The 16412-nt window shown below is 39.7% G+C and overlaps 5 protein-coding genes across 6 annotated transcripts; all 5 read right to left on the bottom strand.

The window, feature by feature from the left end:
- Positions 1–450: 450 nt before the first annotated feature.
- On the bottom strand, positions 451–3315 carry LOC133729855 (CRIB domain-containing protein RIC10-like). Of its 2 annotated transcripts, XM_062157449.1 has the most exons (5): positions 2751–3312; positions 2306–2453; positions 2082–2179; positions 1859–1967; positions 451–1010 (listed from the first exon to the last, which is right to left on the bottom strand). In XM_062157449.1, the coding sequence occupies exons 2-5, from the start codon at positions 2340–2342 to the stop codon at positions 805–807; spliced, it is 450 nt and encodes a 149-aa protein (XP_062013433.1). In that variant the 5' UTR covers positions 2343–2453; positions 2751–3312; the 3' UTR covers positions 451–804. The 2 variants fall into 2 exon arrangements, with proteins under 2 accessions (XP_062013433.1, XP_062013434.1); XM_062157450.1 differs by lacking the exon at positions 2306–2453 and having other exon boundaries at positions 2751–3315.
- A 1706-nt stretch (positions 3316–5021) lies between these two features.
- LOC133729851 (pectinesterase) lies at positions 5022–7102 on the bottom strand. The gene is made up of 3 exons (XM_062157446.1): positions 6121–7102; positions 5683–5874; positions 5022–5599 (listed from the first exon to the last, which is right to left on the bottom strand). Exons 1-3 carry the CDS (start codon positions 7013–7015, stop codon positions 5100–5102), a joined length of 1587 nt encoding a protein of 528 aa, XP_062013430.1. The 5' UTR covers positions 7016–7102; the 3' UTR covers positions 5022–5099.
- Positions 7103–8287: 1185 nt separating this feature from the next.
- Positions 8288–9180, bottom strand: LOC133729853 (nuclear transport factor 2B). Its single transcript, XM_062157448.1, has 2 exons — positions 8572–9180; positions 8288–8491 (listed from the first exon to the last, which is right to left on the bottom strand). Exons 1-2 carry the CDS (start codon positions 8872–8874, stop codon positions 8417–8419), a joined length of 378 nt encoding a protein of 125 aa, XP_062013432.1. The 5' UTR covers positions 8875–9180; the 3' UTR covers positions 8288–8416.
- A 1870-nt stretch (positions 9181–11050) lies between these two features.
- LOC133729852 (probable dolichyl-diphosphooligosaccharide--protein glycosyltransferase subunit 3B) lies at positions 11051–12423 on the bottom strand. The gene has a single exon (XM_062157447.1). It carries the CDS (start codon positions 12405–12407, stop codon positions 11241–11243), a length of 1167 nt encoding a protein of 388 aa, XP_062013431.1. The 5' UTR covers positions 12408–12423; the 3' UTR covers positions 11051–11240.
- Positions 12424–12985: 562 nt separating this feature from the next.
- On the bottom strand, positions 12986–14947 carry LOC133729850 (pentatricopeptide repeat-containing protein At4g21170). The gene has a single exon (XM_062157445.1). It carries the CDS (start codon positions 14686–14688, stop codon positions 12988–12990), a length of 1701 nt encoding a protein of 566 aa, XP_062013429.1. The 5' UTR covers positions 14689–14947; the 3' UTR covers positions 12986–12987.
- Between the last annotated feature and the right edge of the window lie 1465 nt (positions 14948–16412).

The raw sequence follows: 16412 nt of genomic DNA, 5'->3' as shown, positions 1-16412 counted from the left end.
TAATGCCTACCATCAACCTCACTTGTCATTCTCAACGTTAGCCTCACTTTCTATGGTCATAAACACGAACGCCGTTAGCCCTATTTTTATAGACACGGACCTTCTCAAGTCTCAACTATTATCAATTAGTTTGGATCTCTATATAAACTTTTTTTTTTTTTTTGAAAATGATCTCTATATAAATTATTTGCAGGTAGAAGATGACTCTAAGCTCAAAGATTCTGTCTCAAGTTCATTTGTATCAGCGACAATGACATGCTAATCCAAGTTCACTCTCATTCAGTTCACGAACTATACTTTCTGAGAACATGCTTGCAGATCAATTTGGGGGTGCCTTATACAGCTTCTGATAATCTGAGTATAGCCATTTTGGTTTCATAACATAAATTGTGTCAGTTTGTCTTATCTTCGTTGTACTTTCAGTATGTAGATTCAATCGATCATTCATCGTTAGTAGTAAAAATGAATACTTGTATTTCTCGTTTGACAATCTGAATTAGCAAAGCCATACCAGCACAACTAAATCATTCACCTCTCCGCATGCTTATTACATTAATGAGAAAGCAAAAAATTTGGTGTCTTTCTAGACTGGTGTCACCCTTTGGACAATCGTCTTCCACTCTTTTAATTCACATTATGAATTTCTCCCAAAACCTATTGCTTTTCTAAGCTATGTCCCAATTTTTGGATCTTCATTCTTTTGCCCTTGTGGACACTGCAGAGTAACGGAAATATGGGCAGGTCATCCAGAGTCTTACTATGCACATTCTGAACTTTGATCAACTTGACAATCTTGAAGTGTTTCTATATTAGCAGGTTTGGTGTAGGTTCCATTTGCGTATATGTAGCCTTTGACGCCTTCATTGGTCGTGACGATCTCGATGATGAGGAAGAGGAAGACGAAGATTTGACCTTTTTCCGCTTTGGCTTCTTGGGAACATTTGCAGGGTCATTAGGAGGAAGGTCTATCAAGTTCGTTGATGGCTGGCGTCCCATGGATTGCTCAAAATCTGTCACAAAAGATTGACAAAACAACAACCAAAAGAGAGTGAAAACTATTATTGAAGTCATCCCAAGTGCCATAATCTACAATAAATTGTCCACACCATCATTACCAAAACAAGATTTGACACTACAACCACACCAAAAGTACTCCAGGAGGATATGATAGGTACTCATATATAGATGTGTGAACCTTACCAACCTAATGTATCATCATGTTACGAGAAATGAAACTATGCTATAAATTGATTGAACCATAAGAATTGAATCCCTTAGCTGCATCGATCTCAATTTAAGACCCACTGAAACAATGATCCCACCAATTTATAAATAGCTATAAAACAATCAAGCCAAAGATAAGAATGTTTATAGAGCTATAGCCCTCAGGACCACCATTACCAAGAACTAGCTAGAGTTTTGTAAAGGGCCACGAGCTACCATATTCCTCTAGGTAGGAAAGTGCTGTCTCGTGACAGAAGAGCCAAGCCCTCCAGTTGGGGCAAAGAATCTTGAGAACTTTTCCATACCTTATTAGCATCTATTACCAATAAACTAAAACAGACACTAATCCCATTTCCCCTAAAACTATTTAGCCCGTGAAAAAAAAAGACCCTACTCATACTTGTCTGGTTAGACTGTTGGAGTACTCATACTGCACAAATGCACATGCATGATACACAAGCCATAGACCCATAGTTTAATGAAATGGAACATATTGACAAAACCTTCAAATTATTCATTTGACACTAAGGCCCCCAACCATCAGTTTCTGCATTATTTTGCCTAACCTTACATACTAGTTATACATGCATCAATGAAAGAAACATTGGAGACTCGATAGTGAAGATAAGCATACCGTGGGAGGCCCAAGGAGAAGGAGCCGTGCTGCTGGAGGAGTCCCTTCGATCACCGGTGTTATTGCGACCCAGTGTTGAGAAATCGGGTCCATTTTTGAACCCATTCATCTGCAACAGAATGAAACAATTGAGAAATGAAAGAACATATTTTGGTTGGTACCTTGTGTAATAAGACTGAAAAATGAAGAAAGATCAGTAATTTGCTAAGGTTAGGCCACGTACCCAGCTGGGTGCACTATCAGACGGACCATCCCACCCAATGTGAGCTACATGTTTCACATCTGTCGGGAACCCAATTTCCATTTCACGCTCCTTCACAACTGCAACAACACCCATTTTCCCATTTAGCCCCAGATCAGCATGAAAACCCAGCTATTGCATAGATATACAAGGCAATCGTTTACCCAAATTAGAGTTGCAGATATATGAGAGAGAAATAAAGTTACCAAATATTTGAGAGATGTATTTGAAAATCTTGGCCATGGTGGAAACTAGAAGCCCAAATTGCCCAAATGCAACAGCTCCTTGAAGAATGAGGGAAGCAAACACCAGAAATAAAGATTGGGGAAGAGATGATGATGGTGTACCTTTTGCCTGCCAAAAAGCAAATGTACTTAATGGTGGCTTTTGCTTAAGAACTATTTTGAAATGAGAAAAAAGGATAGATCAGTATCAAATAAGGTTCATTGCATGTGATCTGGGAACTTTCTTATCCCTGTGAATGAGGATTGGTATCTGATATATAAGGAATATAGCACAGAGATGATTCATTATAGGGAAAACACAAAAAGGATTCCAATAATTCTGTAAAATTAGACGGTGCATTTGCAGACCCAGTATATCAGTCAGCATTGATTACAGGGAATAGAGATATAAAATTAATTAATATACCTTAATAAGAGGATGATTAGGATGGTACAAAGAAGAGGATTGATTAGGGAAGAAGCAGCTTCTCCTTTACATCCAACCAAGGTAGCCTATTACCTCCATGCTCCATCTTTATCTTCAACTACTCTCTTGAAGCTCTTTAGGAAGCTAGAAAAACTAGTTTTCTATTGAACCCCAATACCCAAAAACAATGATAGTGAAAGAACAAAAACCCCAGAAACAATAGTGTAATGGGATTTTGTCAAATTGGGGGGGGGAGGAACCAGTAGTTTGGAACAGAGAGAAACAGCGCTAGGGAGAAGAAGGTCTAACAGAAAAAAGAGGTGGGTGGGATTGGATAACAAATAATGGAAACCTCAAAAACAGATTAAGGGTGTGAGAGAATAGAGTGGAACAAAATTGAACAGAAATTGGGTGGTGCTGGTTTGCTTTTGGTTTGGTTTGGTTTTGTTTTTGAGAGGCTCCCTCCCTCTGAAAAAATGCAAGAGCCTTCCAAAAATGCAACAGATACTTAAATTGCGGGTGAAAATCTGAGACACACAGAGGGAGAAGCTGGAATTTGCTTGGTGCAGTGTCTGACTAGACCAACTTTCAAAGCAGTTTGGACTCATGTGTTTAGTCTAATTAGTTTGGTTAACCCTGTTGTTAAGTTTGGTTTTTAGCATTAAACTAAAATGAGGGAAAAGGTTAAGTCATCTTTTGATGACAAAATTGCCTAACTTGTCTAACTAATTTCACCATTTTTACCCAAATGTATTCCCTCGTTAATATTTCTCTCCATTCGTTTCTTTCATTCGCTTATTCCCGCTGAATTTTACTTTACATTTTTCCAGATGAAGTTGAAGACCCACAATAAATATAATTAACCGAATCAGTGTATATGATAAACGACAATACATATTATATTTGAGAATATATATTCAAACCTAATATTTAACAGGGCACAATAATATCGGTCTAAATATCAACCACCCCGAGCAACCTTACATGGAATCCCCATGTCTAGCCTCAACTCCTATCAATTTGTGCCCAGTAGGTTTGAGAAACATTCGGGTTCGTGCGCCTACAGCGGTAATTAGTTTGGCTTTACTGGGGTACCCTCATGGACCTTAGTTTAAATACTAACTTGGTGGGAGTGTTATTAACTCACTAACGTAACCGAGATGGTTTGATACTTCACCCAGATTAAAAAAGAAAATATCATTCCATATATCGTTAAACTCTAAAATCTCTTTAATCAAATTGGTTCAAGTTTGAAATAGATCACTAAACTCCAACATTTCTTTCAAACAAACTAAACTTTAGCATAAGTGCCTAAACCAAATAGGTGACAAAATAAGTTGTCATACCAAAATGATGAAGAGGTTAACATCCAAATTGAACCTTTTCCTTCCTTTGACAAAAAATCTCAATCTTTCCTTCAATAGCTAGACATTATTAAATTCAATTTTTCAACCAGATCATAAATTTCTCATCCAGCTGGGTATGAGCTCTCATTTTGGTTCTAATATACAATTGTCATGCACTAACAAATAGAGAAGAATTATTTTTATAACCTAAACTTCAATTGGTTTCCCTTTTTTAATTTCTTTTGTTAATTAGAAACCTTTTAACTTCATGTATTATTCTATTCTCACCAACCGGGCCTTTGGAGCGTATCAAATTGCAATCATGCTGCCCTTTATTGGAAATTCTCTGATATATGGCTTAGCTGTTTATAGATAACATGTTAAGCTATTGTGATTATTGGAAGCACGTTTTATTCTTGATTGTTTAATCCTTCAAATTATCACATTAGGCAAACACAATCTAATTAAAGCTACTTCATATGGGAATGTGGTGTTGCTCACCTTGAGACAATTTCGGGTCTAATTTTCTATTTATTAGCAATAGAGATCTCTAACATTATCCTCCTGATACTTTGTATATTCAGAATTTGGAATAATATTAAAATGTAAGGTGATTGGTTGACACTTAATTTTGATGAGTAGACAACTCATTGAAAACGATCGAAGTCAATTCGGATTTGTTGTCACTAGAAGAAAATGACAATTAGTGCCCTTATGTCAATTTATCATTTTTTTGTTATTCAAACAAAATTGTTGATCGATTTTCCAAATCTTTGCGTTATTAATTCAAGTTCTACCGCGTAATTCCTAACTTTCAAACTAATTTGTGATTTTCTTTAGAAATTTCAAGAAGTTTGATCTATATATTTGGAACTAACCCTGTGGTTTGATTAACTAGAGAAAATGACGCTTAGCCCTTGGAAAATGCCACAACAAAAACAACTTATTTATTGAAACAAAACAGAAAATAGATAGAAGGCTAAATGTGATGGGCCACAAATGATCACAGCCCTTCGGTAAAAGAAACCCCGGTGGACTTCAACCATGACCCACCTTGTATAAGCCCAGCAACGGTGAAACTCTGGGCCTCTGATGCACTTTTAATGACATGATACCCGGCCCAAGTCACTCTCTTGCTAGTACCCGCCCCGGGTCCAGTATTTGCATATTCACCATAATACAGTGTCTTCAGAGCAAAGTCTCCGCTCCATGGAGACCACCCAGCTGGGTCAATGTGGTCACCAATGGTGGACTGCATCACAACAGTCCTAGAGTATTCCTTCCAGGGGCGGCCCAAGTAAGATCGGACTTTCCCTTTCACCGGCTCTAGGTCTGAACTTGCAATTACTTTGCATTTTTGAATGGAAGTCCCGGTGTTTTGATTAGGGTCCGTCCGACCTTGTGCCGTGACCATGTTGTTTTGTCCACTCGCGGGTTTTCGTGCCACGATCTTACAATTCTGAAGTACTACGGCTGCATTTCCAAATATGAAGTCTACGGTACCTGAAGAAGGGTAGAGAAATGAGTTAGGACCTCTTAGGATTCACATACATTCCAATGTAACCAAAATAAAGTCGACAAGATACCTGTTATGTAGGAGTCTCGGAAGAACTGCCTATTGGAGTGGGTATAGAGAGTGTCTTGGTAAGCGTCAATGCGACACCGGTTTATCACGGATTGATCGGCTCCGACTCGAAGTGCAACAGCTTGGTGCTTTTCCGGGCCAGCTGTGTTTTGGAACCAAATGTCTTGGGCTATAAATCCGTCACCAACGGCAGCTGCATTGGAAGATAAAGATTGATGATGTAGGATTTTACATATTTGGTACATATGTGCCAAGTAAAACTTGAGTGTCCCTAGTGTTGGGTTAAATGCTCTAAACTTCACATGCCAACCAAACTCGTAAAAATTTTAGACAAATACGAGCCTCAAAAGTTTAAGTTGTCTAAGAATGAAACAACAAGATAACAAATCAGCTATATAAACATGTAGTCAACCTATTTGTAAAGCTTATAAGTCCTTACCTAGAGTCGCAGATTTGAAAGTGGTTGATCCATCAACAACATTGAGGCTGCCGGTGATGATTGTTTTATCCATGCCATCTCCAACAATCATCAAGTTCTTCTTATTCTTCACAACCTCAACATTTTCCTTATAGGTTCCCTTTTTCACATGAATGACATACCTGGTTGTGCTCTTATCTGGTGCTGCTGCCACTGCTTCTTTTATAGTCTTGTATTTCCCACTCCCATCTTTTGCCACCACAACATTGGCCTCAACTCCCTTATGAAAATCCCTCGACATTAGCCTCCGGTCCCTGCTTGTGACCCATGTTGGGAAATCTCCAATTTTCGGTGGCTGATCATCGATCACTCTCTCTTTTAATGGAGAAATTGCAACCAACTTGGCTAGGAAGGCTTTTGACCTTGATATCAAGTCATTGAGCCTAGGCTCCATTATAGTCCGGGCTGATAGTCCTTCTAGTCCATCCAAGCATGTGACATGGTTAGTGAGGACGCTGCTAAGCCATGTATGAACATCTTCCATGGTATTCTGCACCTTCAAGTTCTTGAGAGCCACTCTAGAGTCAAGAATCCTGTCCATGGTGACATCCATCAGCTCCACACAATCGACAAGAGCCGCTCGATCTTTAGGATCATTGATCTTAGTATAAGCATCTTTCGCCGTCTCAAGGGCTTTTTGCAAGTGTGGTGTGGATTCTTCTAGGAGCCCTTGTAGTAGATCAACATCAGCACTCATGGCTCCTGGACGAGAAATAGAGGAGCTGGTTTTGATCATAACTTGGATGGAAACAAGGGTGATCGAGCTTATAATAGCGGCTAAGGAGAGGATTAGATAGAGAAATTTGCAGTAAGAAGTAGCTTTGGGAGCATCAAGCAGAGGCTGTTGGATTGCCATTCTTGCTTGTAGCTAATTGATTATGCTCTCTCTTGCTTATTTCTCTCGTCCTATAGTTCTTAAATAGAGTAATAGACAACAACTTGTACTGTAAGAAAAATAAATTAATTAGCAGAGATGATAACGTATTTTAAAGTGAAAGTGTGTGTCATTATGGAAGAGGTTAAGGTCTTAACAGGCTGCGTTTGAAGAGATTCTTCGAAGATTTTTTTTCTTTTTTATGACCGGTTATATACGATTATGTGCAAAAACGTTCATTGTTTACGGATAAGGCTTAGGAAAGCAAGGGTTGGTGTTTTTGGACATTATGAGGCTAACTTTAACTTTGAGCTTTAGTGGATTTTGTAGCTAAATCATAAGCTTCTTTCTATAATTGCAATCATGGTGTCTAGACAAAGAGAAAGCACTGTTCGATATCTGGTAGAAAGTCATGTGGGAAATCGATCCAGTGCTGCTGATTAAAAGAGATAGTGACATTATCTATTCTTCTACACCAGTGGAGTCTCCATTCACGTTTCTGAAGCTCCAGAAGTGATTTTATAAAATATTCTCTTTGTATGATTACTTTGGGAAATTAAAGAAGAAAATATCCGAGGTTGCTCAAAACATGGGGCGCTGGTTTTGAGCTTCTTACGAAGTCACTGTTAGAAAATGGAATCAAAACTCATTAATTACCTAACGACAAATCCATTGGCAACTATTGAGAACCTCATTGTTGGTAAAAACATTCATATGCTCCCTCTTTTCGAAAACGAAAAGAAAAAGAATCGTCCGTCCGATCCCCAAAAGCAAATTGACTGGTATGAGTGGTACGGTCTCTAAAGAAAACCTTTGTTATAACTTGAGAAACTCATATGTAAAGACTAGCTCATATAATTAGTGTAGAAGCGTAAACTCTTTGTCTCAGTGATATCTAGATGGTTATTACTTATTAGTACCAGAGACAAATATATTAGTACATAACTGAGAACTTCCTGAATTGTTTGGTAGTTTGGTTACTTCTATGGTAAGTTAGTTGGCCGATCATTGATATTCCATAAAAATATACGAATGTCAATGAAGTATTGTCGTTATCTGATAAAAAAAATTTCTCTTTTAGTGACGCTTATACAGATGAATATATGTTTCACGGGCAAAAATCTCTCATTAAAAGAATATTTTCATTGGATTGACGTCCACTTTTTGTTTTGGTTAGAAGCTGATTAATTAAGAAATGGTCTTTACATGACAAACCAAATGCAATTTTATAGGAAGGCATGAAATGAAATGCTAACAAAGAGATGGAGAACATTATTATTCCTTCACTTGTGCAAGTTTTATTATTCCTTCACTTGTGCAAGTTACAACAATTATATTTCAGCAGTCAGTTGCAGAAACTCAATGGTAGAGTTTGAACAAATTTTAACCATAATTCAGACGAAATATATCATTCTGGACAAAGAAGCTTCCTTGTGGAGTTGGAATCAAGTGGAACATCTGCAACAGTACAACAACATTTTAATATAAACACAACCAAATTACTATTAGTAAATGTGGAGAGTTGTGAAAATTATAACCTGGCTAAATCTTAGAAGGTGTTCTTCCCCCGGTAATTGGAGGCTGCCGCTGACAAAGACCACAATGCCACCGGTTGTCGATGATGGCTGGGAATCGATAGTACTGATCAGATGCTTGCATTGATCGAATGGCAACTGATTAAGCTTCGCAGAAATATCGTCAACCCCAAAAATCTTTTGGCCCTCAAAGCTCAACATAGAGGTTGGTTGATATAGAGTAGACAGGGAAGCTCTATCACTGTCAAACAGAAGGTAATAATGATCCACAAATGCCCTCCCCACCATTTCGACTTGTTCTTCCATTTCTTCTAGCTCAGCTCCCTCTCTGTTTGATCTGCTTCTTCGCCTCAGAAGCACTCACAACTCGAATATAAGGACGATGGATCTGCCCTAAAGGTGCATAACATGTCACCAAGACGCCTCTGAACTAGTACTAGATGACTATCTAGCCCTTGACCATGGACCATTGTGGCTTCAAAAGGGTTGCAATATTATGATGAATCTCAGGGATACTAGGGTAAACTTGAAATGGGGAATCAACACTGCTGCATTTCTACGTTTTGTGGGACTTTTGATAGTGCCGAAAGTAAGGAATCATATACTTTCCTGAACGACCGTTCTTTCCAACAGGGAAGCTTTTCTTTACCATCTGCATGAAATTAAGGGGAAATCAGTCTCCATATTTCTTGTACTAAACTAAAAGTTCTTATTCATACAGTTAGTGATTCTAATACACATTAGTTTTCAATAAAATTCAGCCCCCCTCCCACCCCCAAGCTGTGAAAAGTTGCAAGTTCTTGATCCAATGCTTGATTTCATCGTTCAGATGTTTGTAAAAGAGACGAGCTGAGTCCATCATTATAGGTGCTCAGATTTGGCTTGTTTTCCATCGAGCCTTATTTTGTGATTGAAATTGGCTTGCAAATTGGGGTAATTTCTAAAAATATCTTTGGTAAGTAAAAGTCATTCAGGAGGAATCAATTACTCTCTATAGGTGATTGAACTCCGAGTTTATTCAAGAATGAGTTCCTAATTTTATGATGGAGTCGACTTCCATCTTAGTAGCTGTTTGTGGTAGTTAACACATTCATTCTGAATAAGTAAACATGCTATTAAGGAATTTGAATTGCGGTAAATTAAGCCCCTTAAACAAATATTACAGAAATTGCAGAAAAATTTGTTGCGGAAATCCTTCGAGGCCAACTTTTTGCGGACTCTTCAGCTGGGGTTGGTCATCAAGCACATGATCATTTAGCTTGGCAGAATTGCTTTATGGTTTGATAAGTGGGGAGAGTAAGCTCGTGGCTTCTAATCCCTCATCATTGAAAAAAAAAAAACAAAGACTTCTGCCATTTTCTGATGTTTCTTGAATGTGTGCAAATAGAGCATATAGAAGCTATCTTAAATTCCAGAACTTAGTACTAAAAACATAAGCAGTACAGCACTATTTAGTATTTACCCTTCAACGATGTTTCAGAAACTCGCACAAACAAAACAAACTTCATTTTATCAATACAAACTGCAACCCAAGATAGTGAACCGGTAAATTATCTGGAATATGATCGATGCGCATACACCCAAACCCCTAATACAAACCCTAAAGGCCTAAACATACACCCGCAGTCCCGCACCCAAAAGTCTGAAACTGTTCGAGACCAAATACCCAGATTACAAGAAAAAGAAGCCATTCTGTCTACACAACATGATTTTGGCTAAACACACTGAAGGTTCATATTCCTTGCTGTGGAAGTTAATACTTAATAGGCAGTGCTAGGCTAAGCAGGAGACTAGCTCTAGCTCCAACTTCACCATCAGAACTGACCAGAAAACTAACAAACAAGTTGCTCTGATGAAGATTCTATAAAGTCAAATTCTACCATATTGGCTGAAATGCAGTCAAGATTGCTAGACAATCACAAGGAATTTGAAACTAAGAAAACATAGGTCACTGGCTAGTTAATCCAAAGCCTCTCAAGCTGAGAATTTCTCTCCACCAACTGTCTTTCATATGGATTGAAATATATCTTTCAATGGTTCCCTTTGCATTTATATAAATCTACCCCACAGCTTCACTCAAGTTCTATGCTACCTTAAACCCTATACCAACAATTTATTTCAATGACCATTTATGAATACCAGTACTTGCTATCATGCTTTGAGCTGAATGTGTTTGGTATTCAAGCACATGAAACCAAAAGCTAGCATAAGCAAATTACATTCCACTCATCAAGGTTCAAGGTTATAAGCAGTGGAACCATGAACCAAGCAAGCAGCCTTCATTAACTGAGTTGTAAAACAGCATTCAACAAGAGAAGAAATAGCAGTGTGCAAAGCATACTCATTTATACACAGTGAGACAAGTTATCAGCTTTTAAGCTACTTTGAACCAGAAAGCATAAAACTTAGAGTAATTCAGAGCCTAAGAAAACATAAATAAACAGACAAAGCAATGTAACCAGCATCATAACCGCAAAGCATGTAATCAAAATCAGAAAGTTTACTAACACATAGTTTGTAAGTATTCAAACATAATGTAAAGCCCTGCAGGCTGCCAAAGCAGCATTTAACATATTCTCTCGAATTCATTATCAAAGTTTTTGCTAACCACAAAATCTAAAATTTCACCTTTCATAGAACCCCAATTGGTGAATCCAAATCCTCACCGAACCTCAGTTCCAGCTCGAAGGCCAGAAAGCATGGATACCATACCCGGTCTTCCAGTTATCCAAATACACCACCTTCTTCACAGCCCAAAACGAAACCACCAGCGCCACAAGCATAACAATCCGCTGCGCATTCACATTCCTAACCCTCACAAGCACCCTGGTAAGAAACGCCAGCAGCAACCCGACAATAGTATACAAGAACCCGATAGCAAACCCCTCTGTTCCCAGCTGCATTCCCGAACCCTGGTAAAAGAAAACCAGCTTCGTCGGGTCGTTCCGGTCCGCCAAGAACATCGGCATTTTCCTGATAATGTTGTGCATAGCGCCGGAGACACTGAAGAAGTAGACGAAAACCGCCCCGGTCAACCAAACCCTGGGGTCGTGAAGCAGAGTCTTGCCGTTGATAATCTTCTTGATAATGAACGGCGTCCAGATCAGCCACGCCATGACGGCGAGGATGATCTGGTTCCGGGAGAACATCGGCGGGCGTTGGATTGGGCCGACGACTAGCTTGGTCTTGGATTCGATGAACTCGGACATTGACTCGGCGAGTCTGGCGAAATCGCCCTGCTCCATCTGGACGGACTCTTTCGGGCTCTGACCCGGCCCGACGAGGCGGATGTGGGGCAGGGAGTTGACGCCGAATTGGGCGAAGCTGTTCTGCGAGTCCTGGAATTCGATGTCGACGAAGAAGAGCTTGGAGTGGGACGGCGAGGATTCGTCGGCGCTGTTGGCGATGAAGGAGGCGGCGACGAGGGAGAACTCGTGGCGGAGGTCGGAGAGGTGGAGCTCCGGTTTTTCGTGGAGCTTGGCGGCGTCGAAGAAGATGAGGAGGGAGTAGGGGCGGGGGGTTGGGGCGGAGGTGAGGAAGCGGGAGACGGATTGGTCGGTGAAGCGGATCACGCCGGATTTGGATCGGGATTGGAGGGATTGGAGCTCCGAGACGAGGTCCGATTGGGAGGAGGAGGAGGAGGAGGCGGTGAGGAAGAGAAGGGCGGAGATGAGGAGGAGGGAGAGGGGTAGTTTGGGAATTGGAGACATTGTTAGGGTTGGGGCTTTCCGCATTGCAGAGAGGAAATTTTGGGTTTTTGATTTGTGAGGAAGAAGAAGAGGAGGAAGAAGACTTGGATTTTTGAGTGTTGACTCTTGACTCTTTGGTTTAGACGACATGTCGTTTAACAACCAGCAATAGAGTAAGAATTACGAGAGTCGTTTTGCTTTCATCACTGATCACTCACATTTGGAGTTACTGTGTTTAGAAGGGTTTTACTTGAACATATCAAATGTTTATGATTAGCAGCTGGGGGTTTAAGCTCATCTTCAACATTTGATCATGAATTTTCAGGGCTTTTCCCAGCTCCTTTTACGCAACAAAGCCGGTGAATTATGAGTTCATGACTGCTTGAGTTGTGTCTTCTCTACCTGAACCCATGTACTAGACGACTATAAGTAGCTGCAGGAGGTTTAAGCTCCATCTTCAACATTTGATCATGAACTCTCATGGCATTTCTCAGCTCCTTTAGACAACAAAGCCCACTGAACATGATTGAAAAGCCTTCATCTGCTCATAAGTTTATGTGTTCTTATGCAAGGTTTCCTTGAATCCACATATCAGGAGTTTCTACGTAGCTGCAGCAGGTTTAAGCTCCATCTTCAAGATGTCATTATGAACTTCCATGGCCTTTCTCAGCTCTTTTACCCTACAGAACCGGCAAATCATGATTGTGAGGCTTTCACTGCTCAATAAGGTTTACTTGAATGCATATATCAAACGTTTATAAGTTGCTGCAGGAGGCTTAAGTCCCATCTTCAACATTTCATCATGAATTTTCATGGCCTTTCTCAGTTCCTTTACTTGACAAAGCCCACGAATCATGATCGTAAAGCTTTCGCTGCTCATCAAGTTGTGAATTCTCATGTAATCAAACACTCTCACTGCTTCTTCAACTCTCCTTGCTGCAAAAAGCCCACCAAGAAGTACATTGTAAGTTGTCACATCCAAACTGCCGTTCAGTTTTTCCATCTTACTGTGCAATGCCATCGCTGAATCAATCCGTCTTCTAGAGCAGTAATGCCCTACTAACGAAGAACAAGAAGTCAAATCCGGTAGTAGCCCTTTGTCTAGAACTGAATTCAACACATCTTCTGCTTCTCTCCATCTACGCCTGCCACATAGAAATGATATAAATCCAGACAATTCTGATGCACAAGGACTAAACCCTCTTCTTATAACATCCATTAACAACTCGAAACCCTCCTCAGATCGCTCTTCCTTGCAAAGGACATTAGCAAATGCATAATAACTGCTATCATCCACTACTATACCCCTCTCACAAACCACCCGATAAACCCGAATAGCTTCCACTATTCTCATTTCTTTAGTCAATGCCTGCAGCATACATCCATAAGTAGCACCTTGCAATTCAATTTTCTCATCACACGCTTTCTTAAAGAACATCTCTGCCGCATAAGTTTTGTCCAAAGCACAAAGCTTCTTAACAATTGAATCATACTCCGAAACAGGACTCTCCGAAAGCAATTTCTTCTCTACCATAATCCTCATTACCCTTTCAACCACTTCCACATACCCAAGTTTACATGCCCCATCAAGAACAGAACTATAAGTACTAAAACCAGGTTCCAATTTCCCATCACTCATTTTCTCCAAGTAGCAAAATGCAGCATCAAAATTCCCACTTTTGCTATAACCTTCGACAAGAAGACTATAAAACATAGAATCACAAACACCCAAATCCAAAAGTCTAAGAATCCTTTCAAATTTCCCATCTTTACAAAGAAACTGAGCAACCAGAGACCATGTAAACTGGTCTGGTGAAACCCCATTTCTGAGCATAACCCCATAAAAACACCAACCCAATCTAGTCTCATTTCCTTGCCTCATAGCATTAAGCAATGCATTGCAGGCTAAAACTGAAGGCACACAACCAAGAACACTCATTTCTCTATAAACTTCTATGCCTTCTCTAACCAAACCCTTTCTTGCATAGCAACCAAGCACAAAACTTAACATATTGGATAGAGAATCTGTACCTTTACAAGCCTGAGACATGGACTGTACAAGCTTGGAAACATGATGGGTCTGGATTAGTGTGTCCAAGATGGGTTTGGCGGGTCGGGTGAGGCCAGACCCGAGTGAGAGTTGGATGATTTGGCAGTGGGATTTGAGGTCTGGTTCGAAACGTAAATTGGACTTGGCCCAGTTGAAGAAATCCAAAGAGAGTTGTGGGTTGCTCTGGATTTTGTGGATGATCTGGAGAAACAGAGGAGGGTTTAGTTTGGGGACGTTGAGGTTTTGGAGGAGTGGAACCCAGTTGCGTCTCTGTAAGAGAATCGAGGAGATTTGGGAGGCTAAGTGAGCTTGTTTGATTTGGGTTCTCCAAGTTAGGGAAGTACTGGAAGTTGTTGAATAAGCTTTGCGAAGAAGAAGCATTTGGTGTTTGAAGTGGTTCTGTTCTGCTCCGATGTTTTGGTGCAGAGAAGTTGGGAAGAAAAAGGATTTTGGGCTTGGACTCTGAAAAAGCAGGACTTTTGGGTTGGGTTGGAGTTGAGACGTTGAGTATAAGGTGAGCCCAAGCCTAAATTTTGAACCTTCTCTTTAACAAAGCTGCCAATGCTGCAGAAACAAAGCTGAAGAACAGTTTAACAAGAGAGTGAGAAACTACATAAGGGTTGATTTAGAGGGTGACAGCAATTGTGCTCACTCCAGTTTAAGTTCTTAAAGTGTTCAAACAGTTTGCTCGACGTTTTCATGTGTTTTAACTTCTGCGGTTTTTATTATACGTGTGAAGATAAAGTGTTTGATGAATTGTCTCAAAACAGATAAGACATGTGTAATAGAAAAAGAAAATAAACATGTCTTGCTCAGTAGATTTTGCTCGTTTTCCAAGTGTTTCAGGACGACGTGTTGGGGCACTTGGGCTTGTCTCAAAGACAATCAAGTAAATGTAAGTATGCAACTAGAAATAAAATCATGTTTTACTTCGTATATGCTTTGATATTTTTGGTTTAGGTATGAAATAAAATGTTTTGATGAGTTTGCTTGAAAGAAAAAGCGATAGACAAGAAAAGGAAGCTTAGCACGGTCGAAATCTAATTCCCTAAAATGCAAATTTGTGCCAATTCCAAGTGAGATAGCAGAACACACACACCAGCAAGAGATTGAAAAAAGGTTGCAAGCCTCTGAGGATATGAGAAGGATGATGCTGACCCACATAATTCCAAGTCCATTATTAGCCAGAAGAGACTGAACAAGGTATTTTCTACCTTTCAAATTTAGCCAATGAAGCCAAGAAAAACTTGGTCACATATTGCTTTGCTGAAACAAATGAACAGCTACTTTTTCCTCACATCACTTATTGCTAGCTAGTCACAGTCAGTCAGTCACTGCATTAAGGGTACCCCTCCATTAATAATAATCTCCTCTGGTATTCTATTGGTGGTGTTGGCTTCCCCATCACCTTCCTGACCAAGCATGTGAATGCATCCAAGTCAATGTTTGAAGGTTTTACTCAAATCTACTACTATTCATTATTATACTTCTTCCTCGGTTTCCCACATGAGAGTGTTTTTAATTTCCCAAGTCGTGTGCTGGGAAAACTACAAAGACATTGTTTATCATATTCATTGCAGGCTTGTAGCATATCCTTTCTTCTTTATTGGTTGTGGTGTTTAAGCATGTTGGTCATGTTTATTACCAAGAAAGCAACCTCCAATTGGGGAAAATTGTTCACTATTTCCACTAAATAGTCTTGTTTAATGTGATTTACTGTGTTATTTCTCACACAATACAAACGAAAACCGACAGAAAAAGAACCCCAAAGTAGTGTGGAAAAGATACTAATGGAGAAATCTTAGGCTTTTTAGGGTGCTTTCTCTTGTATTATTGACCAAAGCAGATTTCAGCTCCTCCTTTCACCCTTCTCTGCTCTTTTGACATCGATCTGGTCTAAAATTACTTTTCGCTGTTAGATTTGACACTAAAGAATTCTACCATGCTTCGGAGCATCACTTACTCGGATATATGATAGCTAGAAGTAAAAAGACTCTAGAGACCTACCCTATAAGTTGCTGCATTTAGTAACAGCAAAATCCAGTTGTCTTAGATCCAAGAGCTTCCGATTATTGAATGATCAATCACATTCCATCATGTTCATA

This window comes from Rosa rugosa, chromosome 2 (assembly GCF_958449725.1).
Source record: "Rosa rugosa chromosome 2, drRosRugo1.1, whole genome shotgun sequence".
NCBI classification, from domain to species: Eukaryota; Viridiplantae; Streptophyta; class Magnoliopsida; order Rosales; family Rosaceae; genus Rosa; species Rosa rugosa.
This window is presented reverse-complemented; position numbering and strand designations above follow the sequence as displayed.